A 25,686-nucleotide genomic window follows, 5' to 3' on the forward strand; every position below is an offset into this window, starting at 1 on the left:
CGGTCGGTGATGATCGCCGGTGATGATCGCCGAGGGAGGGAAAAGGTCATCACAAGCTTCCCATCAACAGATCTTCTTAGTCAGCCTATCTGTATTCTTATCCTCTAGTGCGGATCCAATATGATTTTATGAAGCCAAGGCGACATCCATTGTGGGGATCATCTTTTATCGGGAGACATGGCCTGGTGGTTTCTGATCGAGATTCCTAATCAATAGGGCGAAGAGGTCTTCGCATGATCTGGTCCTACCTTTTTTTCTACGCTATTTTTTTTTTGCCCCTTCTCAGCTGCTGTCCTTACTCCAAATAAATTGGAACACATTGATTCCATTCGTTCCTACCCTTCGCTTCAGGCCATAGTGCTTTTGAATTATTTCTATACCCTTTTGATGAGGCAGCCTCTGACTCTCGTGGGTAAACTCCTACTTGATTAGTCAGAACTTCTCGGTCTCAACTCTCTCGGATTTCTATAGTCGAAATCAACTGTATGTTAAGGAAATATCTAACATGAGGAAAGAAAATTAAGTTTTGTACAAATTCGAGCACATCTGCCTCATAAGCCTATAGAATATGTGGCAGCGACGTTATAACCAAGAGAGCTCCTGGGTCGTAGCCATAGTTTTTATACCAGAATTGCAGAGCCGCAGAAGATCTAGCTTGTCATTCTTTTTTTTATAGTATGTATCTGTATTCTTAGATAAGGAAAACATACAAGTACTCGTACGCATACAGAGACGTACGTAAAGGATACGGAGGAAGCTGATACAGCCAAATTTCACAAAGGACCATAACCAAAGAAGAAATTGCAAAGAAGCCCCTGGAACCTCCGTGAATCCCCTGCAGCCGACCTCGTCGTCGCCAGCTATCACCGTCGAGGAAGAAACCGAGCTTCTCCGTGAGCTGCCTAGGCCCCCATCGCACCCTGGCTTTTGAAGGAGTCACAGTAGAAGTTGCCGTCGACTGTTGCCCATCGACTGGGGACACGCCCGACCTCTGTAGCTCCCGGAACTGCGCTCGCCATCGACGACCACCGCCGCCGAGGGGAAGCCGAGCCAGATCCGGCCACCCATCATCCACAAAGCCCAAGCTTGCTCTGTCTCCACCAAGCAAAAGGCCAGCGGGCTCACATGCCGACGAGCCGCCCGCCACGAACTCCTGAACACCCTTCCCAAGGCTCGCCACCGGTGCTGGAGCAGAACGCCGACTAGACGGGAAAGAGCCCCGGAGGACAAAATCCGCGACACCGCCGCAGCTTGTCATTCTTTTAGCATTAGCAGTTACTTGACATTGCTGAAAATGAAAAGTAGCCCAAAGTCGCCGGACCCAAATCGCGCACCGACATGTGGACCCCTAATCAAAATCCTCTTTCCTTTTCACGGCCCGAACGTTTTCTAAATTACATGCACCACCCTCACAGAGATTCACTCGTTTTCTCTTTTTCTCAAGGACTAATATGCAAAGATACACGCCGGCCCGTGTGCCTGGGAACCCGACGGAGTGGGCTTCCTACTTGGATCCGGTCGCGTTGTTTCATCGAGAGAAGGCGCCGCGCGCAAGCAATCCTCCGCGGCGGCGATGGGCAAGGGCTCCCGCCCCGCCTCCACCTCCACCGGCGGCGAGAAGAAGGGGGAGGAGCGGGTGCTGAGCCACGGCGACGTCGTGCTCATCCGCTCCGACCTCGCCATTCTCCGCGGGCCTCGCTTCATCAACGACCGCATCATCGCCTTCTACTTCGCCCACCTCTCCGCCGGCCTCGGCGACGACCTCCTCCTGCTCCCACCCTCCATCCCCTACCTTCTCTCCAACCTCCCCGACCCGGCCTCCGTCGCCGCCGTAGCGGAGCCGCTCCGCCTCGCCTCCCGCCGCCTCGTGCTGCTCCCCGTCAACGACAACCCCGACGCCTCCGTCCCCGAGGGCGGTTCCCACTGGACCCTCCTCGTCCTCGACAACACCACCAGCCCATCCGGCCCCCGCTTCGTCCACCACGACAGCATCCGCGGCGAGCCCAACCTCCCCATCGCCAGCCGCCTCGCCGACGCGCTCCGCCCCCTGCTCCTCCAGAGCGATTCGAGGAGGAGGGGCGCTGTGCCGGTCGTGGAGGGGCCCACCCCGAGGCAGCCCAACGGCTACGACTGCGGCGTCTACGTCATGGCCATCTCCAGGGCCATCTGTGGCTGGTGGAAGAGTGGCCATGGCGGCCACCGGGGTGGGGATTGGTTCGAGGCGGTGAGGAGGGAGGTGGACGCCGACAGTGTCAAGGCCATGAGGGGCGAGCTGCTGCAACTAATCACCACCCTCATCCAAGACAAGGCCAATGCCAGTTCAATATCCGAGGGCAACAAGACGGGCAACACTGATTGAGGATCATTGTTGTGTCTCTGTAAGATCGATTGGAACGACAGGCAGTAGCGTACCTGATAGTACACTGGTTTCTCAAGTTTGGTTGCTCTTTTTGATCTTAGTCAAGGGGTTTCTTGCTGGATCGGCTTCTTTGCGAAAAGGAAGAGCAAGCAGAGCATACACACTTGTGTAAGCAAAGTTTTGGAAAATCACATTTGTCCCTTTTGTGAGTAAAGTTTTAGCAAATGCCTGTTACAAATCGACAAATATTGCCAATGATCATGGATCAAGATACCACAATCTTACATTGCTTATGCTTGCAAGTTAGTTGAGTATGGACGGATTGGGTTGGAGTTTATGACTTATGCTCGATGACTGACCAATGCAGCCGCATTATCTAAGATGTGTTTATGTTCCGTGCCTTTGGATGCTGACTGAGTGCAGGTGCATGTGTATGGATGATACTCGGGAGTTGGTTGGATAGGGAGAACAGTTTGATTGTTTGAACAATTGAAGTATGGTTTCCTGAAACTTGTATTCACTAGAACTTCAGAATTTGAGAGCTACACGGTATGTGCTTTCATGTCTGTTACTCAAATTTTACACTGAATATGCATATTATGTTGCAAAACATGCACCTATGATGTATATATTCTATCATCCAGGACATACCTGCTGTCGATTAAACTCAATCCTTTTCTATCTGGAATCTGTTATGTTCAGCTTTAGTTGTGCTTTCCTGTTATTTTTATCTAAGCAGTTCTAGCACCACTGATCTGTTGGTATGGTTTATATCAGGGAAAATAAATGTGCTGTAATATTTTGCTATAATATAATGAGTACTATGGTACCTGAGTTGGCATGTACTGTTGTTTTTCAATATTTGGATTACAAAGTACAGTATGATGGTAGATAACCCAAATCCATGCTAAGGCAGATCTGGTATATTCCCCTAAAAAAGGCAGGTCTGCGTATATCTTACTCTTCTGCTTTATGTCCATACCTAACAGTCTTACATGCATGCGCCCTAACTACCTACCTCTTTCTCCTCTGATCAATTCCCTTAACTTGTCACACTTGCATTGCATTGCATTTGCTTCCGCCAGTCTACAGCTGCAACAGAGCACAGGACTAAGGTACCACCTATGCAACTCTCTTGTTTTTCCACTACTTTATTTCCTTGCTTAATTTTTTGCCCACGTGACTCTGTTCTGCAAATTGATTAATTTATTGCTGAAGTTTGCAATTTTCACAACGAAATGTTTTTTTTTGAATGGTCACCACGAAATGTTTGATTGCTGTGTGAAGTATATGGTCTATTAATTCTCTATGTTTCCTGATTCCCTTTTGCATCAGCCTGTGTTTTTCCCCTATCTTTTTCCTAAAAATAAGCAAACAAGTTACTGCGGCGATTGGAATTCCCTTCCACCAGTATGTTCTGCCAGCAAACGAGTCCATAACATGTCCCCTGCGTTTTGATCAGGGAAGATGCAACGTCATGAGAAGATTGATGCTCTGAAGCCTGTGGCATCCAGGCCTTTCTCCAGCTTCAGGTCCTTTCCAAAGCCCCTTCAAGACTTCACTAGCACTGGTTCCCCACCCATCACCGTCTTGGAGGAGACAGTTCTAGTTAAGCCGAAGGCCACTCGGTTCCCATCGCTGCAAAGTGAACTTCCGACAAAAATGACTGCAACCATAGTAAGTCTCGCTCTGGAATTTAGTTCTTATTTTTTCTGCCTTTTTTTAGAAAGACATGTTTTCTGACAACATCAAAATTTTGCATGCTGATACTTCAAATTCAAAGATCTGTGCCATCCATTAGATTAATGAGCATATAGAAGGTATCATCATGTGATTGTTTCAACTATGTGCTAACTTCAACTTTCAGGACGCTGGCTCAGATTCCACGTGTGAGGAAATGAAGGTAGATACAGAGCAGGCCAACTGCTGCGGCCATCTAACAACATGCCCCACGGTCAAGAAGCCTACAGGCCGTCGCTTGTCATTTGATGGCTACAACTGGAGGAAATATGGGCAAAAGAAGGTGAAAGTGAGCGAGTTCCCACGGAGCTACTACAAGTGCACGCATCCAAGCTGCCCTGCGAAGAGGAAGGTGGAGACGACAATAGACGGCCAGGTTGCTGAAATCGTGTACAGCGGCGAGCACAACCACCCCAAGCCTCGTCCTCCCAGGACTCCATTGTCGTCCACAAGCACCGCTGAGGTTGTGATCTGCGGCGCGCATGGTACTGACGATACGATGCAGGAGTAGAAACAAAGAGAGCTGGGAGCATTCAACCAAGCTCCTGATACTTATGATGACTGATGCAGTATCTGGCGGCAGTTGCGTTCCCTCCCTTGGATGAATTTGGAAACAAGAGTGAGCTCGCTGATTATAAGAAAAAAAGGGGTACATTTCTGTTGCTAAACATTCTGCAGCGGACGTTCAGACAATGGCAAATACCAGTAGCATACTTGTGTTGTCAGTATGAGAGCCTGCTATAAGGATCAGGTGATCACCGCCAATTATTATCATCCGATGCATGGTGATTTGTGTTAGACTCTTTGATTCCTCAGAACCCAAGCCGCCGTGTGCTGGGACTGTCCTCTCCTTTTTCATGTTGTTTCCTTTCTCCGTTTCTTCTTCTTCACTTCTTCAGTCGGGTTCGTCAGTTAAGACAGCTCGAGCCGATGACACGAGCGAGCGGCGAGGGCGCCTCTGCCGACGCCCTCGGCCCTCGCTGGGCGCTCGTCAGTCGTCACGGCACACTTGCTGCCTGCCGCGCACTGTTCTTCGCTGCCATCACCGCTCACGATCTGGAGTCTGGACGCTACCCTGCCCCTTCCTGTAGACTAAATCTGTAGCCCGATGAATGCGCGTGTGGCGGTGCAGGGGATGGGACGGGGTCCCCCTCTGCCGCTTCGGGCCTCTGCTCTGCCGCCGAGAGGCCCCGCGGCCGATCTGGAGGGGGGATCCCGGCGGCCATGCCGGCCGGACGGGCAAAGCGCGGTCAGCGAGCGGTGGACTTGGGACCGACCGATCCCGGCCGCTGCGGCGCACAGTCGCACGACTGCTCGGGCGCCATTGCTCTGCTCGACTGCTCCCCGCGGATTTGGAGCTTTCTTGTTGTTGCACGCCTGCCATTGCCAGCCAAGCCGCGGGGGGGAGTACGTTCTCGAGGCCCCTGCCTGCAACTGCAAGGACATGTGACCCATTCGGCGTTCGGGATCGCCGCTTCCCTTTCTGCCGTAAAAAAAAAATAGAGGTTTACAACGTTTAATAGAGAGTGAAGGAAAATTAATTTTATAGAATGAAATCCGGGGAATTAAGAGCTGTATTGCAACGTTTGGAAACATGAGACATGCACGTATCGCTCTTATCGACGGTCTCGATCCAGCGGTCTCTACGTCCCTGATGATCTTGTCAAGCTAGCACGATCTATATACTGTGACGTCACTGATGACCTCTCCGGATCGGCTGTGTTTCATGAATTGCGTGCAGAGGATCCTTTTGTATGTACGTGAGACATTGTCAGATTGAGACGGATCCTACTGTCCCAAACCTTTTGCTGTCGGACTTTGCATGTCCCTTTTAATTTACTACCGTTGATTTGATCGCCCAGAAGACACGGTAAAGAAACCTCTTGAGCTGCAACGTACAGCGAGCCTCTAGCTGTGGCGAGACAAGTGATTTCCTTTCTCTGTATGCTGCTGACACTTGATCAGATCACGCGACGGTCATTGGCTTATTGGCGGTATAATAGGCATCCTTTTGTTTCATGCGCCCAAGCAAGTGAGCAACGGTACTAGAAACACAGTGAAAACCTTTTACCGTGCTGTTGATCAACAGTCGCCGCGCCCTACTAGCTACAGGCCACTGTGACGCAAAGTTTTAAATATCCCGTTATAGCTTCTGCTATAATCCGCTATAGCTATTTAGGTATGGTACCGCTATTTGAACTTATGTGTAATTTAGCCGCTATAGCCCGCTATAGCCTCATTTAGTCCGCTATTAGCTGTTTTCAGAGTCTAACCGCTAAACTCCTTAACCCGCTATTTAGAACTTTGCTGTGACGACGCCCCTGTACGCGCGTGGTTTGTCGATCGGTGACCCTAGCCAGTTTCCATAGCGGTAATATATAATGTAATCCCCGGGCGCTTGTTGCCATTACAAGTATTATAATAAAAAAAAACATTATTAACGCTTGCATATGCAACGGTGGGCAATTCGGTAATCTTCGGGAAGGCGCTGGAACCATACTACACCAGCACGCACAAATCGTGCACTATGCCCTGGCCCGGCACGCCTGCGGCGCCACGCTGCACGTAGTGCCCGCCGCCGTGGCCTTACTTTTCTTCTCCTCACCCTCACCGTCCCATCCGTCTTCTTCCTGGAACGACACGGCCGCCTAGTCACCGATGGTTCCTCCAGTCTAGCCAGCAGCTACCCCTCGTTCCAAATTATAATTTATTTGTTTTTCGGCTCTAAGTTTGATCATTTATTTTATTTAAAAATTTATGCAGAATAATATTTTTTTATAATGACTTGCTTTATTAATATAAATTGTCAAGAACAATCTAAACTTGACTATGTTTGTGTGTGTGTATATATATATTAAATAGAGAACATATCAGGTACAAATCAATCTCTCCGTACAAACTATGTAAATTTCAATCTGGGCCATCAAATCAACATCCAAGGAGAGTGACGCAGAGAGGTGGGAGGGGAAATTTGCAAAAGTGTGATATTCAATCCAAGAGCGGGTCCAGATTATAAAATTACCCAATCCCTCGTACCTCTTGGATGTTGATTCAATGACTCAGATTGAAGTTTTCATAGTTTGCAGAAAGAGATTGGTTTGAAAAAAAAAGTCAAATAAATTATAATTTAAAACTGATGGAGCGGCGGTTATATATTGACCGGGCCTTACGGACTTCCAGGCCAGGGCATATAGAACACGTACGACCTGAACCAAGTTAAAAGCTGGTAGGATCGATGGCCGCAGTAGCTAGGACGAACAAGCCGCTGCACCGGCAGCTGCCGCGCTACGTGCCGTTGTGCCGTCTCCTGCTCCTCCTCCTCCTGGCTGCTCTCCTGACTGGTACGTACGACGACGACTTCATCGATCTAAAGCCTAATCAATCCATTCTTCTCCTAGACCCTACATCTGCATGGACGCGTCGTCTGATGATCTTAAGCGGCATTCCTCACCCATCTGCCACGCATGCGAATCCGATCGAACAGGTGCCATCGTAGGCGGCGCTGGAGAATGCTCGCCGGCGGCGGCGGCTCGAGTAGTCTTTCTTCTCCGGACAGAACAGCGGCTGCAGGTAATGCCGGCCGCGCCGGCGGCGTCCATGCTGCCCGCGTGCGCGCTGGACAACCCTTGAACGAGTTGCATGCCGCATCTAGCTAATTTGCGTTATGAATTCATTCATGTTCTGTATCATGTTCATCAGGGCGGGTTACGCGGATCGTCGGACGACCATGGAGCGCCGGGCACCGGTGATGGTTCGCCGCCGGGCGGTGCCGGCGGGAGGAGATCGAGGATGCTGATCGGGTCGAGGGCTCCGACGTGCACGTACAACGAGTGCCGGGGCTGCAGCCACAGGTGCAGCGTCCAGGAGGTGCCCATCGACGCCAGCGACCCCATCAACAGCGCCTACCACTACAAGTGCATCTGCCATCTCTAGGTCCTCGAGATGCTGTGTAATGTACTCATGGCTGCTTATTCTGTCTTCTTTTCTTTTCTTTTATTTTTTGCTGGTTTCTGTCTTCGTGTTGTAGTAGGTCGTCTTTTCTTTTTCTTTCTTTCTTTCGCTGTAGGTCTCTCTATCTTCTGTTTCTTATTGTAAGGTCGTTGTTTTAACTCTCTCTCTCTTTTAATGAAATGTTTGTCTAGCCAAGTTCTTGAAAAAAAATCTAGAGGCTTTCAGAGGAATTCAACCATCCCAAGCCTCCTGCCTCTGACACTTCAAGTCTGAATTTGTCTTAGTTATTCTTAGAGCAAAAGCTAGATATAAATCTCAGATGACTTCATGGCTAGAAGCTCTTGTGTAATTTTTTTAATTTTTTTTGTTTCCTTCTGGGTTTCTTAATTGTTTTGTATTGGTACGGTTCTTTGTTTTAACTTTACCCCTCCTGTTTCATAAAAAAAATCTAGAGGCTTTGTGTTGCGCATGTACTCCCTCCATCCGAAAAAAGACACCATGGCATATTCAAAATTTATCTCACAAAACAAATCACCCTACCTTTTGGACAATCCTATGGGTCCACAAACGATACAAAATCCATCTACATAACCTCGTGATTTATGTCGCACCCCTTTCCCTTCCAACTACAGTTATCCATGGTTTTCCATCCTCCCTCTCACGCCGTTTCCTTCGAAGTAAGCCCCAACAATGGGTGGTGTCCGCCGCAACACATGGATGCTGAGGGTTGGAGTTCAAGGCGGCGGCATCCGTGACCACGGCAGTGATCGGCGTCGTCGAGGTCATCGCAGTTTAAGACAAGGATTTCATCGAAGATACGCAAGATGGAGTCGGCGATGAGTTCGAATTCATCCCTGATTCGGATGAAGAAGATGGAGATCACCTATCCTCAGCCGACGATGAGGAGATTGTTCCGAAGATAGAGGTGCAAGAAATCCTTGACTAGGAACAAATTGGACAGTGTCAGGTTGATGTCCTTCAACATTCTTTGGGGGTACGATTCATGCAGACATTTTGGGACGGAGAGAGTATTATTCAAAGAACTACCGTCCGTGCCATGAATAAGAATAATATGTTTCTCGAAAAAAATAAGAACAATACTAATAGAATACTAATGGACGTCTGTTAATTTGGGCCTTGTTTAGTTTGGAGGTGAAAAAAATTTTATGCAAGCTTTTGCAAATGTTTGATTGCAAAGTTAATAATTATTACATGCACGATTGCACACACCTTGAGTCCCGCATATGACCCCACCCCTTGGGCCCATTTTTTCAACTGTTGTTACCAAACACATGGAAAAATTTCCATGAAATTTTTTCCCACCACGGCCTTGTTTGGTTAGTTTTGATGGAAATTTTTTGTAAGTTTGACCACTAATTAGAGATATTAAATTAAGTCTAATTATAAAAGCACCTTCACAACCATGGTACTGTAGTAATACTGTAGCCAATGAAGACTTTTTACTGTTGTAACCAAACATGGCCGAGCACAACCAAATGACAACACCCGAGCAGGTTTGTTTACAGCGACGCTACTATCGTTCTCGTTTACAGGTGATTTTTTAATAAAAGTTTACAGGTGATGAAGTCCAAATTTTATACATACCATGTCTACTGGGCTACTGGCGTGTCTGATTCGCAAGAGCACTCCCGGAAATGGAAAAGGCTCCCGAGAAACGGACACGGCTCGCGAGACCAGCCTGGCCCGGGTCCCACAGTCCAGAATCACCACGTCGGACAGCGGGGCGCCAACTCACCCAACCCACCGCAAGTTACGGCAGCCACAGGGCCCAGAGGGGGGGGGGGTGCGGCGTGACAGGCACTCCACCACTCCGCCTCCTCACCGGCCGCCTCTGCCGAGCCCCCACCGGCCCCACCCGCCAGCCGCCCAGGCACCACCCGCGCGGGATGAGTCTCCCACTACGCGCGTGCGCCTTGGACTCGCGTCGCGGCGGCCTCCACCGCCGTGCGCACCACTCACTAGCCTCTCCCCCACTCGCCTCGTCTCGTCTTGTCTCGCTCCCCTCACCACCCCACCGCCGCCAGTGGAGGCGCCCCCGCGTCGCGCCGCGCCGCCGACCTGGGACCTGCGCGTTCGGTCAAAACCCACCGCCGAAAAGCCGCTACAAATCTCGCGCATTCCCAAGGCCGCCCGCCCGCCCCCTCCAGCGCCCGTGCCGACGACGACGCGGCGGCGGCGGTAGCTAGAGCCCGCAGCGGCCCCACCCACCCCGGAGGGAGCGAGCGAGCGGCCGGGCCGCCCATGGGGGACGAGTCGGAGGGCGAGGCGGAGGAGTACCTCTTCAAGGTGGTCATCATCGGGGACAGCGCGGTGGGGAAGAGCAACCTGCTCTCGCGCTACGCGCGCAACGAGTTCAACCTCCACTCCAAGGCCACCATCGGGGTCGAGTTCCAGACGCAGAGCATGGACATCGACGGCAAGGAGGTCAAGGCCCAGATCTGGGACACCGCCGGGCAGGAGCGCTTCCGCGCCGTCACCTCCGCTTACTACCGGGGCGCCTTCGGCGCGCTCCTCGTCTACGACATCTCGCGGCGATCCACCTTCGACAACGTCGGCCGCTGGCTCCAGGAGCTCAATAGTACGTGCACACCCACGGCCGCTTCGCTCTCTTCTTCTGCCTAGCTAGCTCGATCGCTTGCTTGCTTGATGCCACCATTTGCTTACAATGGCTTTGGATTTGAGTGATACGCTAGGATCGCGTAGATCTGGGGTGGGTTTTCGTGCGAAAAGGGACCTGTGTTTTTGCTGAAGCGTACCTGGCTGCAGAATCCAGCGAGAAATTTGGGAAAAGGGCTACCCGTTTTGGCTCATGTGTAGCTTTGTAGCTAGATGCATTGCTGATGATTGGATCAGGTGCTAATTCTTTAGATAGTAACAAAGAGGGCACAGCATCTGCTACGCCGGATGGATTGGGCGGCCTGGTCTGAATCTGGATCTGAATCCTGGCGCCTGACTTGTTGGTGAATGTTTCAGGAATTAATGTGGACTTGGGTGGACCACTTGGATCAGAATTACTCTTGTTGGAAAGATTTTGTGAAAGCTACTGGCTTCGAATTTTTTTTAGAAACGGGAATATATTAATATTCCAGCCGCTGCATGAAACTATGCATATAGCTGTTCATTATTACACTCAAAGTTATTCCGAACACCAAAAAAGACGACTCAGTTTGAGAAACAAGCACAAAATTATCCATTGGAAATTCTATAACTAAAAGACCATCCATTGGAAGCGAAAAACTCCATAGCTGTAGTTTCAAGCACACGGCACCCTAGAGTAACTTGAGGTCGCTCGTTCTCCTTCTGCAGCAAAGCCCAATAGCGGATCCAATGTGTCCCTCGGAATATTACCTGCAAAGGAGTAACAGCTCTGGAGTTGTTAAAAACCATGTCATTTCTACTTAACCAAATTGCCCAACAGACAGCCGAAGCTCCAACCAAAATTTTGTACATAAGCTTCTTATTAAGCCCAATTAACCATCCATTAAACATATGGAGAATATTCATGGGTGGTGTAATATTAAAAGAAACATGTACAATCCTCCAAATAATTCTAGCCAATTGACAATCGAAGAAAAGATGTTGAATAGTTTCATCGAAATTGCAGAAACAACACTTTATACTTCCCTTCTATTGTCGACGTGCCAGATTATCTTTGGTTAGAACTACTCCTTTTTGTAAATACCACATGAAAACTTTAATTTTTAATGGTAGTTTCAACTTCCAGATGATATTATTGTACGGAACAGCCAAAGGTGCCACCAAAGCCCTATACATAGATCGAACTGTAAACTGACTATTTTGTTTTAACGTCCATAAAAAGGTATCCTTCTGATCTGTTAACTGAACATTCACAACTTTAGCTACTAGGTGAAGCCAGGCTTGTAAGTTATTCCCAACTAAAGATCTTCTGAAGGCTACATTTAAAGGATTCGACCTAAGGACTGTTGACACTGTTGCACTCTTCTTCCGTACAATGTTATACAAATCTGGATATTGAAGTTTAAAAGGAGTGGTCTCCAGCCAGGCATCCTCCCAAAAACGAGTTTGAGACCCATCTCCCACCATGAATTTGCCCATTCTCAAAAAATCATTCTTGACTTTCATCAAGCTAGACCAGAAATGAGAATCACCCGGCATGTATTCTACTTGTGTGATGGTTTTGTGTCTCAAATATTTATTTCTTAAGAGCCTTTGCCAAATTCCATCCTCATTAATAAGCCGAAACACCCATTTACTGAGTAAACATCTATTCTGTAGGTCAAGGTCTAAGATTCCTAACCCTCCTTGATCTTTAGGAGTACAGAGTACCCCCCATTTTGTTAGTCTATACTTCGAATTTGGGAAAGGTTTTGTGGCAACCGTTTCGGGTTACAGATTTTTAGGATGTTGGAAGCTGTTACAGTGAAGATGTTTATAGTACTATCATTGCCCAAAATTCTGTGTGGCCTTTTTTCAGCTGGGGTCTCTAGGGAGGCCGTGATGAGTGAGCATAATGCTTACATTATTCTGATTATGCTTCACTAACATGTTAAGATTGCTATGCGCAACTGCTTGCAACACACACTTGTCGTGACGCCCTTTGGGGCGGATGCCTCGCTGGCTGGGCTAGGAGGGAAGGTGGGATCAGAGTTGGGCTTGGGTTGCGGGTGACAACCGTTTGCAATGCGTGCGCTTGTCATGACGCTGTAAGAGGTTGGTGCCCTACAGTTAGACCAGGTGGAGGGATTACGTTTGAGGTTTGGGTTGTGGGCAGTGCTGGAATCAGAGAAGGGTGGGGGCACAGAGGGATGGATGGTCACTGGTGGCTGTCAGCACAGGTGGTGGTTTGGCAGAGGGCTGCGTGAGTGTCACCGGCTGCACGGTGGGGGTCAACCGTAGTTAGGCAAGGGAGAGGTGGAGCAGCGGTGGTGGGAGGTGACAGCAGGCGAGGTTGCCAATTGCCATGGTGTGGGTGAGGCAGTGAAATAGTGCCCACTGTGCTGCTGCTAGGAGGGTGGAGGACATAATCAGGGCAAGAAAGGAAAGATGTGTGATGAAAGCAGTTCCTGGGCTTCTTTCATGGGCTTTATTTGCTTGCAACCAGTAGGTACATTCATGTGCCTGCTACAGATCCCCAATAACATGATTGCTGCAAGCCTGCAACTGCATGGGTGCTATTCCTTGCCATGAGGATTATGATACAATTAACATGATTTAATCACTGTAGTACTCTTAAGTCCACTTTTGTGGAGACAAGATTTGAGCCTTTGACTGTTAGAACGATCGGACAAATGCACTACATAGGTTCACATTTCTTTTGTGCGCATGAGAAGGCGAGGCTGGTGTAAGAGCAGTCTGTGGTAGCTATGCAGTTTGTTTGTAAGGCAAAACAACAGCATTTAAGATACTAAGTAGCATATTATCTTTTGATAGTGAAAATTTTCATAGCATTTCTAAAATGCATCGGTATTCGGCCTCTAGCCCATATAGCACAGAACATGCATCATGTATACTGAATCATAGATGATGTAGTGTAGGTACAGTTTAAGAACACTTTGTTTCATTCTCTAAAGCATGTAGTGCCCTTTTGTGCTACCTTTGGATGTTGAAGATAATCAGATTGCATGGCTGGGATCTATTTGGCTGGAGTTGCATCAGTACCACACTTCTCTTTAATAAAGATCATGCATGAATGATGATGCTCTTGGTAGTTCCTTATACCATTCCTATTATTAATGGCCTCCTTGATTTTTTAATTACACTGCACTAACAGAAAAGGTTAAATGAAACTTGTTTGAGACTGCAATCACAGTCCATTCATTCCGAAGCAACGAACCCTGGTCTGCAATACTTTTTCCTTAGGAGCGCATTCCATCATATAGATTCTGTTCTTCTGGGTTGCCTCCTCTTCACCGCTAGTATCATGTTGTGCGCTTGTGTACTGAAAACTTGTCTCGATGTTCCCCAAGGATCATGTAGGTTGAACATTTTATTTTCTAGATTTTGCTAGAGTAATTAACATGTCTTTGCAATCTATGCAGCACATTCTGACACAACCGTTGCCAAGATGCTGGTCGGCAACAAATGCGATCTGGATAACATCCGTGAAGTGCCCGTCGAAGAAGGCAAGACGCTCGCGGAAGCCGAAGGCCTGTTCTTCATGGAGACCTCGGCTCTGGACGCCACCAACGTGAAGACGGCCTTCGAGATCGTCATCAAGGAGATATACAGCAACGTGAGCCGGAAGATCCTGAACTCAGACTCTTACAAGGCCGAGCTCTCCCTGAACAGGGTGAGTATCGACGGGGACTCGAAGGACGATCAGAAGCAGATGAGCCGGTTCGGGTGCTGCTAGGTGGAGTTAGAAGAGTACATTGTTGGGATATTGGATTGGGTTTCATTGAGATATGATATGATATGGGAGTTTTTTTTTTTTTGGCTTTTTGATATTGCTTGCAACTGCATCGACTGTTGGATTGTTCTTGTTACGCCTGAGTACTACCAAGTGGGGGTGGGAATAGCAGCTGTTACTGGCGCGCGAACTGCGTCGCGCTGTTTACTGGAAGAGTCGTGCAGGTCAATTTGCCGGGTTTTGTAAAGAGATTTTTGGAGAAGGATTTTGGAGCTCCATCATTGGCTCTCTTTTTATCTGAAATTTTCTTGGCTCTCTTTTGCCCACTAGAAAGAAACTCAAAGAGCAGTGACAGAGATTCAGCAGCATCTGTGGAGAGCGGAGAGGTTTCGCTGCCGATTTAAGGCCTTGGTTGACGAAGTCGAACCTGATTGAGACGCACTGGGCACTTGCGCGGCCGCATGGGTTGGATGTGCAGTTGCGAATTGCGATTCTGTGGGTCGGAATCATATTATTAAAATAAAAAAAAAATTCTGCGGGTCGGAATCGGACCGTGCAGGGTCGAGAACATGCTCCAGCATCACTGGCAGCGGATGGGCGGTGGTCCGTGCAAAGGAGTGGCAGCGAGCTAGATAGGCATGGGCTGTTGCCAGCCAGCAGCACCAGCCGGCGGCGCACGTCTGGTGTCTCCCGAGCTCCGGACACCGGCAAGCCGGCAAGGATCCGCGAGCGTTGGCATCGACGTGGATGCCTCAAATCTGCTGGAAAATATACTCCGTAAAATCCATCGCGCAGCCTGTCCGGCAGATGGCATTCCATGGCGCCAACGTAGAACGCCCAATGGTAGTGCCGAGCACGTACCACGACGTACCCGCGCGCCGTGGTTGACTTCGCGGCACGCGCCACAAATCCAAGCCTCCGTCCCGTACTTCCCATCGCAGATTCACAAGCACAACGAACCCGTTGCCTGCCCGGACTCCGAAGCTCAAAGCCTGCACCTGCGCTGCGCGGTCTCGGGTCTCCTCCAGCGATGGCGATGGTACGTGCGCGCGTGAGTGCCAGCGGTGGCGCGTGCGGCGTGCATCATCCTCACCTTTTTCTCTCCACATTTTTTCTGACGAGACTGGGACGCGCTGTGCAGGGGTCCGTGGTGCGGATGGGGCCCTGCGGCGGCGGCGGCGGGGCCGCCCGGGACGTGGACACGCGCGGCGTGGACCGCGTCGCCAAGGTGGCCGTCCGCCACGGGGAGGCCGTCCACGCCGTGTCCGTGCTGTACGAGCGCGGCGGGCGCCAGGAGTGGACCGACCTCTGGGGCGGCCCCGGCGGGGAGCTCGCCGAGATCTGCCTGCGCCCCGGCGAGCACCTGACGAGCGTGGAAGGCCACTGCGGCGAGTTCGAGGGCGGCTTCGTGGTGCGCGCGCTCACGCTCGTCAGCAACCGCCGCGCCTACGGGCCGTACGGGCGCCCGGGCCCGGACGGCGTCCCGTTCGCGCTGCCCGCGGCCGGCGGCAGGATCCTCGGCTTCCACGCGCGCTCCGGCCGCCACCTCGACGCCATCGGCACCTACGTCAAGGTCGAACGGCAAGAAAGCGAGCAGAGATGATCGCATTGACCCCGAGGGATATATAACTGCCTATGGCTCGCGCCTGCTCATGTAGTCATGTTCTTCGACTTGTACCCGTGCAGTAGTGAATGTAAATCACCATTGGTCTTTAACCACCCCAGACCCCCCATGATTCTGCAACGTTCAGCCGGTACGCGCATGACCGTGCGTTAGCACCCAGTAGGCCACAGGCGCCCCCATCGACGACGACGCCACGGTCCCTGGAGGCCTGCCTGGACCGCATGCCAGCGGCAGGCGCACTGAATCGCGAGCCATCCCGTGCAGCTGCTACAACTACAACGTCGGGCATGCGTGCACGGCATGGCCAGAAAACGCTTGCGCATCCCATGGAACAGTGGCTGTGATCGGAGGGGAGGAAATCGGCAAGCCCGGCATTGAACGAGCCCGGGCCGTTTAATCTAACCTTCAGAAATCAGAAGCGACCTGCACGCACAAGGCTAGGTGACGAACGCTCAACGGCTCAACGCCTCCGGCCTTTGTCGACCTCGCAACGCCGGCAATAGAGACGCCATGGAGCCTTAATGGTTGGAGCTGCCGTGAAGCGACGGAGAGGCTTTCGCCGCCGCGGCGAGGTCCAATGGACCAAAGGCTACGGCCACGAGGCCCGCGTGTGGAGCGGCCGGTTTTTGACGGCCTGTGTCAATCTGTTAGTATCTGGGAGGGCTAGAGGTTGTTGCAGGCGGCGAGCGGATGGATGGCCATACTTCCAGGCCACAGATCACGACAAGACACCATGAACACCACCAATACATAGAGCACCTGTTTTCCTAAGTATTTTTTTTCCTAGCAAAAACTAATCAATGATCTGGAAGGTTCATGTCGGTCAACTTCAATAACAGTAAACCCACACATGGAAGCTCATGAGCACAACCCGACTATCCACACTGGGGTAAACTATGTGCTGCGCGCAACCAGATACTTTCACAGCTCAACAAATGCTCCAAGTTGGAGCATGTCAGCTCAAAGTCACACATGTACCATGAGACAATCACATTCCGAAGGCTCTGGTATAGATATCATTTGAACCCAGCATGTGCAAGTTGTTCGCTTCACTTGGATATAGCATCCTCGACATGTCCGGCATAAGGGTGTTGTTCCCTTGTCTCAAATCACTCCACCCATCCAAGCGACCATTTGTATGCTGTGAGTTTCTGGGTCGTTGGGGCATCTGTGCATACGGAGATACATGACCATGGCTCTGCTGTAAAAATCTAGATTGGAGATAATTATCATTCATAGGATTGAAGGCATCTTGAGTATGGTCCGTGAATCTCAAGTTTTGATGAGACTGCACATTCGGTTGCATCTGTAACTGAAACCTTGGATCATTATTTGATGTTTGCAAGTGGGCTGGAAAAGCATGGGTATTTTTCATCTCCAGCCCTGAATCACCAATTCCAGGCATCCGCCCTTTTCCCACTGCCAGTATGGCAGGATCATTAAATTCTATGTCATTTGTGTGCCTACCAAACGGAACTTGATAATGATTACTGTTGCTGCCCAAAACATTATCCCGGAGAGGAGTTTCTGTCAAGTACCGCAAAAAGGTATGAGAAGTCAAACTTGCTTAGAGAAAACACAAAGAGAAATATTGAGAAAGTAAACAAACCTGGGTACATTGAGCCATACACCTGATTAGATCCATCCTGTGATGAAAATCCAGAGCTAAATGCAGAAGGGAATCTAGAAGGGTGGTTGGGCCCATCCTGTAACGGAAGTCCAGAAGAAAATGCAGAAAAGGATCTAGGAGGAGGATTAGGCCCATCCTGGGATGATAATCCAGAAGAAAATGGAGAAGGCAACCTCGGTGGGGTCTTATACACTTCCTGAGATACAATTCCAGAAGAAAACCCAGGATTGGGATTCAGACCATCCTGGGAAGGAAATCCAGGAGGCGGGACTCTCGCTGGTGCTGAAAATCCTGGGGGTGCAGATATTTTAGATCTTGATGAACCTGAGAAAGCAAATACTTCATAAGCACACAAACTTATCACTGGTCAAACATCAAAATCACAGAATCACCACCAATACATGAACGATCCACCCACCCCTCAAACTTGAAAGCTCTATAAAATATTAGCCCCGACTTGTTACAGTTTTATACATAACATGAAGCAACCTTCTGTTGATGAACATTAATCTCACAAGTCACAACATCCATTGACCTAGTCTACCAAAAATATTTTTCTGATGATTTTTTTGTTATACTTTATTAATTGAGCGCTATTCTAGAGTCCTATAAACAAATGAGCTTTGTAAATACACCATATGTGTCACTGCAAATCAGTGTTTTAAAGGCGACAAGGCAACCCAAGGCGAGCTGCGTATGCCCCGCCTAGGCTACGCCTTTAGAACTATGCTTCAAATGTTGAAATACAGTTTAGCACAAAAACTTGAGGGGTACAGCATACATCTGGCCTATCCGCCTATGCTCCAAATTCCGTGAAAGAGCAAAAGCTATCCTGCAAGTGTTTTGAAACCAAACGGCAAACAACACTTAATATGCACTTCTCCAACCAACGATGGATTCAGTTCTTAGAAAGTGTTAATGTCCACTCACTCACCAGACACCGGGGCTTGTTGGTTGAGAACCAGAGCATGGAGTTGATAAAGCCAGGGCGTCAGTGAGTATTGATGCGCAGGGTGTGTACTCATTGCTAAAGTGCAAGATTCAGGCAATTATGGAGTTTCGTATGTGTGCATGCATGTAGTTACAGGTGCATTGAAATTTAGATATTCATGACACTAGAACAGTAACAAGTCAGAGGCATTTGGCCAAAGGTGTAGTTTATGTTTGCATGCAGTTTAAATTTCTTAAAATCCGAACCGCTAAGACTCATCAAAGAGTTAATTGCAATTTTGACGATTACAACAGCATGTTTTTGTGTGTGGAGTGTAGACTAGCCAGGTTTTGCACCCGTGAGGTCTCTCTCTAGCTCAACAAACATTGTTTCGGCTAAGGTCATCAAATGGTTATAATTAAAGAGGGACTTGTTTGTTGTCAAAGATTACAGGATAGAAAGATAGATCAACTATCCAATTGCTCAGAGTCGGAATATTTTCACCAATGTTGAATCAAAAAGTATAACAAAATAAGATCATTAAATTACAGTACTCATCATTTTGCTCAGTCAGGTACAGAAGTGAAAAGGTTGTAGTACTCACCAGTAGTTGCAATATCTGACACAGCAAGGGAGTTGCTACTGGAAGCATCATTGTCTAGAGATTGGAACGCGCGACCATTCTGGTAAAAATTTCCTCGAGAAATCTGGGGTAGCAAACTGAAATTTTGATCACTAGCACAGTTCCTGAGAGATGAATCCAAGTTCCCTTGGCTATCCTGTCTAGCAAACGAAAATCTGGACTCTCTGCTACCAGATCCAGATTTCCAAGAAGGCATGGTGAAAGGGACATCATTATTTTCAGATTCTCTAAGCATCCTAAGAAAATTGTTAGCAGGCGAAAATGAATCATCCCACAGATTAAATTCTGATGACAACATATCAGAAATTATTCTGCTCTCATCCTTATTTACACTTATGTTGTTGTCAAAATTTCCTAAACTACCAGATCTTACTGAACCCATTGCACCAGGCTGATGCCTTCCCATTCCAGGATGTCCAGAATCATTACCAGGTGTAGATACAGTCCCTAGCCCATCTTGACCTCCATTTAACAAGTCACAAGCCTTATCGATTGAAGAAAACCCACTCTGCATCTGTGAAGTTCTAGTACCAATCATCAATGTAGGGTTACTTTCTGTATCATTCCACAGTGAAGTGCCTAATGTATTAGGAAACCTGGCAAATGACGAATATGATGGTTGGTCTGAACCATCCATCAGCCTACTATGAAGTTTGTCAGTGATCGCTGTAGAATTTACTATATCATTTAATGGAGTCGCGCTACAACTTTGCTGCTCTGAAGTCCAATCAAGATTCTTATCAGAACCATATTGAAAAGAGAGAACTGTATCCTTATTTTCTGAAGGTAGGAGCTCATCAAGCTTCATATGAGATTGGCCTCTGCCAAAATTCTGACCTATGGGCATGGTAACAAACGTGCATGGCATTGCATCTGAATGAGGATTTCCTCCTGCCATACTATGAGCCTCATCATTGCCATCTAATGTTATTGAAGATATCTGAACAGATAGTTTCTCAATGTCAGTCTCCCTGGGTTTAATATCCTCTAGTATTTTCTCATCGGTAGCAAGACAAGATTGGCAGTTTACAACATCTGAAGAAGGGCTTTTAGGAGCAATGTTGGTAACTGAGCTATCACCATCACCAGCCTTTATATCTGATTTCGATATTGATACACCTGATACAAAATCTGAAGGACTTTTGCTGGTAATGCTCACTGTCACGTCTATTTTAGGTGATATTGGTGACTTATACACTAGATGGGTTAGCTTTCCATTTTCTTTAGCAGCTTGAACTTCCTCAGTTCCTTTTGACATCCCATCTGACACTACATTGTCATCGTCATTCCAAGCTGAAGGTATTGTGGAGAAGTCTATGTCCAGTGATGATAGAGAATGAATTTCCTTCATAATACCAGGCTTATACGGCTCTATGGTCTTAGATGTACTTTCTTGTTTTGACACTTGCCGTCCTTCAGACATTTTTGGCGTTGTACTTGTATCGTCATTCCACGAAGAAGGTATTATTGTACTTGAAATAGTAGATGAACTGGAAAATGAATTAATTTGTGGTTCTGATTTTGATTTCATTTGAGATTGTGATGATGTCACCCCACTAGCTGTTGTCCTGGCATTCAAGTCACGATGCCCCCTGCATATAGAAAAGGGGGGAATCAATAACACAGTTCTCATTTTCAATATATAGTGTGAAAGATACTGGAACACTCCTAGAGGTACCATACCACGAGGAAGCTGGTGGAAGTGTGGACCTCCCAGAACTACTGTTTGGAGGTGAAAGTCTAGGGTGGTTGTTGGTATTCTGTACACAAGGACAGTTAATGCAGTATGTAAGCCAACACATAAGGAAATACAACAGATTAACTTTGAGTGGAAAGCAGCATGAAAATTAACAAAACATGTCTTCAGGTGAATTTTGAATATTCAGCATAAAGAACATACAAGAGTTCCATTCTTGATTGTATGCTTGGCTGATACCACTGCACTGTAAGAGAAATCATCAGCTGGAGGCGGCAGTACAGTGCCTGCACGTCTTTGCGAAACACTAGATGCCATCTGGGGGACCCTGGTCCTGATAGGAATTTAGAAGAGAAAGTATCAATTGATGCTATGAAAATTGATTTAGCACAAAGGTAGTTATCAAAGAAGTACTTATTATATTAAACATCCACAGTGAAGCAGACCAAAATTCTTATAGGACAAACGTGCGCCGCTGGTCAATAGCGACGAACGAACTGCTTAGGGTTCAGGATTGGGTTAGAGTTGGGGGATTTGGGGGAAATCAATGCCGATGGGATTTAAAGGGGGTGGTTGGGGCTAGCTGGACAGGCGGTGGTGATTGTCGCTAGGAGGAGGGTAGGCGGCGAGGGCACTGCCAGCGGCGGGGGTGAGGAGGACAACAGGTTAGGAAGGGCAGGGTAGGGTGGCGAAGCAGCATGGCTGCGAGTTGCCACCGGCCGTCGATAGTGGTGGAGGCGGGCAGTGACGGGTCAGATCGGCGAAGCATCAAAGTTAGAAGAAAAGAAGCGGGAAAGGAAGAAGAAGATAAGGAAGGAGGGCCTGCGTTCGCTGCGGACAGTTCGCGTCGACGCGAGTGGCCCCAGAAGCAGACATACTTATACTCCCTCTGTTTTTTTTAAGTGTCGCATTTGGTCCAGTGCAGCCTCCCTCCCTCTCCATGCATGGCTACATGCAAGCCACTCCCCGCTTCCTGCGTTACTAATTCACTGGCCACACTACTAATTGGATACATGCATGCGGACTTAATTGTTTGGAAGGAACCGAGGCATGCAGGCCAAAATACGACACTTGCGACTTTCTCCCAAAAGGCCAAAACCAAATATGACACTTAAAAAAAGCAGAGGTAGTACATAGTAAGATTTTGCTTTTATTGTTCCAAGAGACTAACTACTATATCCAAAAGCGGAAACATAAACGGTGGTTTTATAAAAGCAACCGCAATGCCAAATGGCAAATGGAGCCACAATACGCGTACAAGTAGTGTAGGCAGAGAAGGAAAGCAATAGCCAGGACTCGGACAGTGGGTTAGGGCTACACTGAATAAAGGAAGCAGGAAAAGTAACTGAAGTTCCAGAAAGCTCAGTACTACCTCGTATATGCTGAGATGACCTCATCTTTAGTGAAACTATCCTCCTGACCACCTACTTCATGCAAATAGAGACAATCTGGATTCCCACATGTCTGAAAAGTCAAGAAACATTCAGGATGAGAGGATTAGGTAGAGTACTAGAAAATAAAGCTATCAGAATGAAGCAATAATTGTACCATGTTCCGCAGCCATGCATGGCAATACTTCGTAGTACCAAAGCATGCTCTGCAACAGTCAACAACCATTTGAGTTACCACATGGTGTAATAAAATTTTTAAACGAGAATAAAATATAGAAGCTCGCCTTAAAACTTTTCCTTCCAAGACAAAATTGTGTACAGCTTGAATACAACGGATAGCCTCTTCTTCTTTGGCATAAGTAATATATCTGTACACATTTGACAGTAATCAGTCATTGTTTAAACTTTAAACAAAAGCGGAACTTCTGAATCGAACTCTTAAAACAAACAAATCACTTCCTGCTATCACCAATAAGTGATGTTTTAAACATTCACAGTCACTAATATGTAACTCTTGACTGCATGTTTCTATTGTAACATATTTACAAACTACATTGAAGACAAACATACTCATATCATTTTCAATATTCAATTCGATCTAACATTATAACTATACCAAGAGGTATTGGTGGTCAAAGTTTACATTCTTTCGCTGAATGCAACATAAAAAATCACTTATGTGAATGTCAGTAATTTGTAGCAACAACATGCAAAAAATAATACCAAAGGTTCTTAAACAATTTTGAATTGTGATTATCTAGATCTGGAACAAATAAGTGGGCAATATAAGCTGAAATCTTCAGAGAAATAATTGGCTTATGTAACTGCATACATGTACAAGAAGAAATTATGCAAAGAAAGTGTTGATGAGAAATCAAGCACTGACTGAAACGACACTTTGCATCTATCTGAAACTACCAGAAATCACAGCAATAAAAAGATATTTCTCCTTATGTTGGCCATGAGGAAACCAATGTCGCTTTCAAAGTATGGCTACATAAATCAGGTGGCCACAGGCAAGTCACACTACCAACTTACTAAGTCAATCAGACCTTGAAAAGCATATGGATATAATTGTCATCTTTATCACAAAGTTCCGTATTAAACCGCCAATACAGTTGAAGTCTCAATTTACTTTTCTTATAATAAATACTAATAATGTTCTAGCATCACGAGGAAGCAAACAAACTTGAAACATGCCAAGTGCATAAAGTGGACGATACTATTTGATATATCAAACTGGTTAACAAAACCTAAATAATATTTCTGCATATCAGGGAAGAACAGATCATGCATGCATAACATGAGGTTCAAAGAAGCATACACACTAATATAGTTGTTTGCTGATGCCTGCTGGGAAGGAGGCCCAGTAGGACGGGAAACTGAAATCTTCAAAACTTTCCCATATTGACCAAAGTATTCCCTACGCTCAAGAACCTAAAACAAAAAAATAGTAGTGTTGGTATGAGAACAAAAATTTAAACATGTCGCATAACTTGGATGTATCTAGTTGTGAATAATGATACGGTGCTCACACTCTCATTGCATAAATGTGTGGGTAGCCCAATTATGTACACCAGATTTCTCTGGATAACCCTAACACCAGCCAGATGCTTCTTAGCTTCTACAGTAGATGTTGATGCTGTCGCCGCCGCCTTTGGTTTAACCTTTTGGGTCCTGTGCTTCTTCTCTGCATTTTTCTCTGCCACCGTCCTGTTTCCATAAATGAACGTAAGCTGAAACTTGCTATTACAATCACATGTGGGTAATATTAACTGAACGGAACAAAAGCTGAAAGGATTTATATTCGCATGATAAAAGGGTAATCCCAAATTCTGTAGTCTGTAAAAGAAAAACACAAATTGATTGATACAAACAGAAGCATTAGGAGGGTGAAAGAAAGCATGGCTGCTGAAAGTTTTTGACGAACCTCTCACACGTGGCAGCCATTTTGACAATCCTCTCCTTGTCGTAGGGAGTGCGACATGCAGGGCAACGGCCCTCTGTCTCCTCCTTCTCAGCCATGTCTATGATATGGTGCCAGCACCAGACACAAATCTGAAGAGTTGGTACATAAACAAGAAAAAAAAAAGAGTAAACGGCAGTTAGCTGCTTGAGGTCATAGTGGTTGTGGCTGTGCAACAGCAAAGGCATACAGTCTGATTGATCGGATAGGAGGATTATCGATATACATACATCATATCCGCATTTGCATGGCTTGAGCTGCTGGTCAGTGATGTCCATCTCCTCGGCACAGAGCGGGCAGGTATGGTCTCCATCATCGCTCATGGTAGTACTGATTGATGAGAAGTCAGAAGGAATAGCTGTTAGAATCTAAATGAGGAGGAAGAAGACACCCCAGACCGAAACAGATAAGAGAACTACTATAATCAATACAAATATATCAGTCATCAAACTTCGCCTAATTCTAAAAATCAGTCATCAAACCTAAATCCACAACTAGAAATATATATATCAGGAGGGAAAAAGGCCCAATGCTTCAAAGCTGATTTCATCTGGCTGCTATGTGGATTTTCGAATCGATGTTTTGCCCTCGCACCACTAATTCCTTTGCGATTTCAGATTGAGCACTGGATTTCTCCCCGTCAAAAAGCCCATCGCGAACCCGTTTTGACTCCATAACCGATCGATCTAACATGTCTTCCTCAACCTCTCGCTCTCCGCTCTGAGCTACGACGCGTCCCTCCCCTCCGCTGCCGCGCCCCTCCAGCTCAAGTCCAGCTCTCCAATCCAATCCAACACCAAAGGCAATACGAGAAACCGCAACAGAAGATGGGGAGAGGATTGCGTGCCTGAGTTGATGTTGCAGGTGGCGATCCATCTTCCTATCCGACTTCTAACTCCGATCGAGGCCGGCGGCGACGGCTCCGGGACGGGGAGCGCAGGGGGGGGAGGGGGGGGGGGGGTGGGCGATGAGGGCAGAGAGGGATCGCCGCCTCGCCTCGCCGGTGTTCGGGCCAGTCAAAACGGCTCGCGAAGCGATGGCGCGGGGCCTCTGGCGGACGGAACGCCTCGCCGGGGCAAGAGACGGCGGGATCGGATTTCGACTCGAGTCGACGAATCCGGCGAGTGGAGGGAGATGGGTCGAGGTCGGATGAATGGGCTCCCGAGCTTCCGACTTCCTTGCGTGCGGTGGGTGGGTGCGCTGGGCAGGCTGGGCAACAGGGAAGATGGTGTGGGCGGTGCGCTGGTGGACGAAGAAGAGGAGCGGAGGCGCAGCCGCGCAGGCAGATGCTAGGCGAGATGCTATGCAGCGGTGCACCGCTAGATATCGATCAAGGGGCTCGACGACTAGGGTTGACGTTTCAGGAGCTCCTCTCTTCCACGACGTCAAATCCTCGGGTACAA

The 25,686-nt window shown here is 47.8% G+C and overlaps 5 protein-coding genes across 7 annotated transcripts; 4 read left to right on the forward strand and 1 right to left on the reverse strand.

The window, feature by feature from the left end:
- The first annotated feature begins 1,485 nt into the window (after positions 1-1,485).
- Positions 1,486-4,901, forward strand: LOC120712922 (NEDD8-specific protease 1-like). Of its 3 annotated transcripts, none has more exons than XM_039998852.1 (3): positions 1,486-2,527; positions 2,783-4,036; positions 4,227-4,897. In XM_039998852.1, exon 1 carries the CDS (start codon positions 1,574-1,576, stop codon positions 2,357-2,359), a length of 786 nt encoding a protein of 261 aa, XP_039854786.1. In that variant the 5' UTR covers positions 1,486-1,573; the 3' UTR covers positions 2,360-2,527; positions 2,783-4,036; positions 4,227-4,897. The 3 variants fall into 3 exon arrangements, with proteins under 3 accessions (XP_039854786.1, XP_039854787.1, XP_039854784.1); XM_039998853.1 differs by lacking the exon at positions 4,227-4,897 and having other exon boundaries at positions 2,783-2,908; positions 3,445-3,584; XM_039998850.1 differs by having other exon boundaries at positions 1,486-4,036; positions 4,227-4,901.
- A 2,390-nt stretch (positions 4,902-7,291) lies between these two features.
- LOC120712924 lies at positions 7,292-8,260 on the forward strand. The gene is made up of 3 exons (XM_039998855.1): positions 7,292-7,440; positions 7,584-7,669; positions 7,799-8,260. The coding sequence occupies exons 1-3, from the start codon at positions 7,335-7,337 to the stop codon at positions 8,030-8,032; spliced, it is 426 nt and encodes a 141-aa protein (XP_039854789.1). The 5' UTR covers positions 7,292-7,334; the 3' UTR covers positions 8,033-8,260.
- A 1,731-nt stretch (positions 8,261-9,991) lies between these two features.
- Positions 9,992-14,705, forward strand: LOC120712923 (ras-related protein RABA5c-like). Its single transcript, XM_039998854.1, has 2 exons — positions 9,992-10,649; positions 14,092-14,705. Exons 1-2 carry the CDS (start codon positions 10,313-10,315, stop codon positions 14,403-14,405), a joined length of 651 nt encoding a protein of 216 aa, XP_039854788.1. The 5' UTR covers positions 9,992-10,312; the 3' UTR covers positions 14,406-14,705.
- A 727-nt stretch (positions 14,706-15,432) lies between these two features.
- Positions 15,433-16,121, forward strand: LOC120713549 (jacalin-related lectin 19-like). Its single transcript, XM_039999485.1, has 2 exons — positions 15,433-15,441; positions 15,544-16,121. The coding sequence occupies exons 1-2, from the start codon at positions 15,433-15,435 to the stop codon at positions 16,003-16,005; spliced, it is 471 nt and encodes a 156-aa protein (XP_039855419.1). The 3' UTR covers positions 16,006-16,121.
- Positions 16,122-16,755: 634 nt separating this feature from the next.
- On the reverse strand, positions 16,756-25,511 carry LOC120712925. Its single transcript, XM_039998856.1, has 13 exons — positions 25,131-25,511; positions 24,514-24,613; positions 24,248-24,375; positions 23,853-24,030; positions 23,642-23,754; positions 22,602-22,685; positions 22,475-22,523; positions 22,299-22,390; positions 21,131-21,260; positions 20,914-20,990; positions 19,192-20,822; positions 17,636-17,980; positions 16,756-17,553 (listed from the first exon to the last, which is right to left on the reverse strand). Exons 1-13 carry the CDS (start codon positions 25,157-25,159, stop codon positions 17,015-17,017), a joined length of 3,495 nt encoding a protein of 1,164 aa, XP_039854790.1. The 5' UTR covers positions 25,160-25,511; the 3' UTR covers positions 16,756-17,014.
- Positions 25,512-25,686: the final 175 nt, after the last annotated feature.

Source organism: Panicum virgatum, chromosome 6K, assembly GCF_016808335.1.
Source record: "Panicum virgatum strain AP13 chromosome 6K, P.virgatum_v5, whole genome shotgun sequence".
In the NCBI taxonomy this organism is placed as follows: Eukaryota; Viridiplantae; Streptophyta; class Magnoliopsida; order Poales; family Poaceae; genus Panicum; species Panicum virgatum.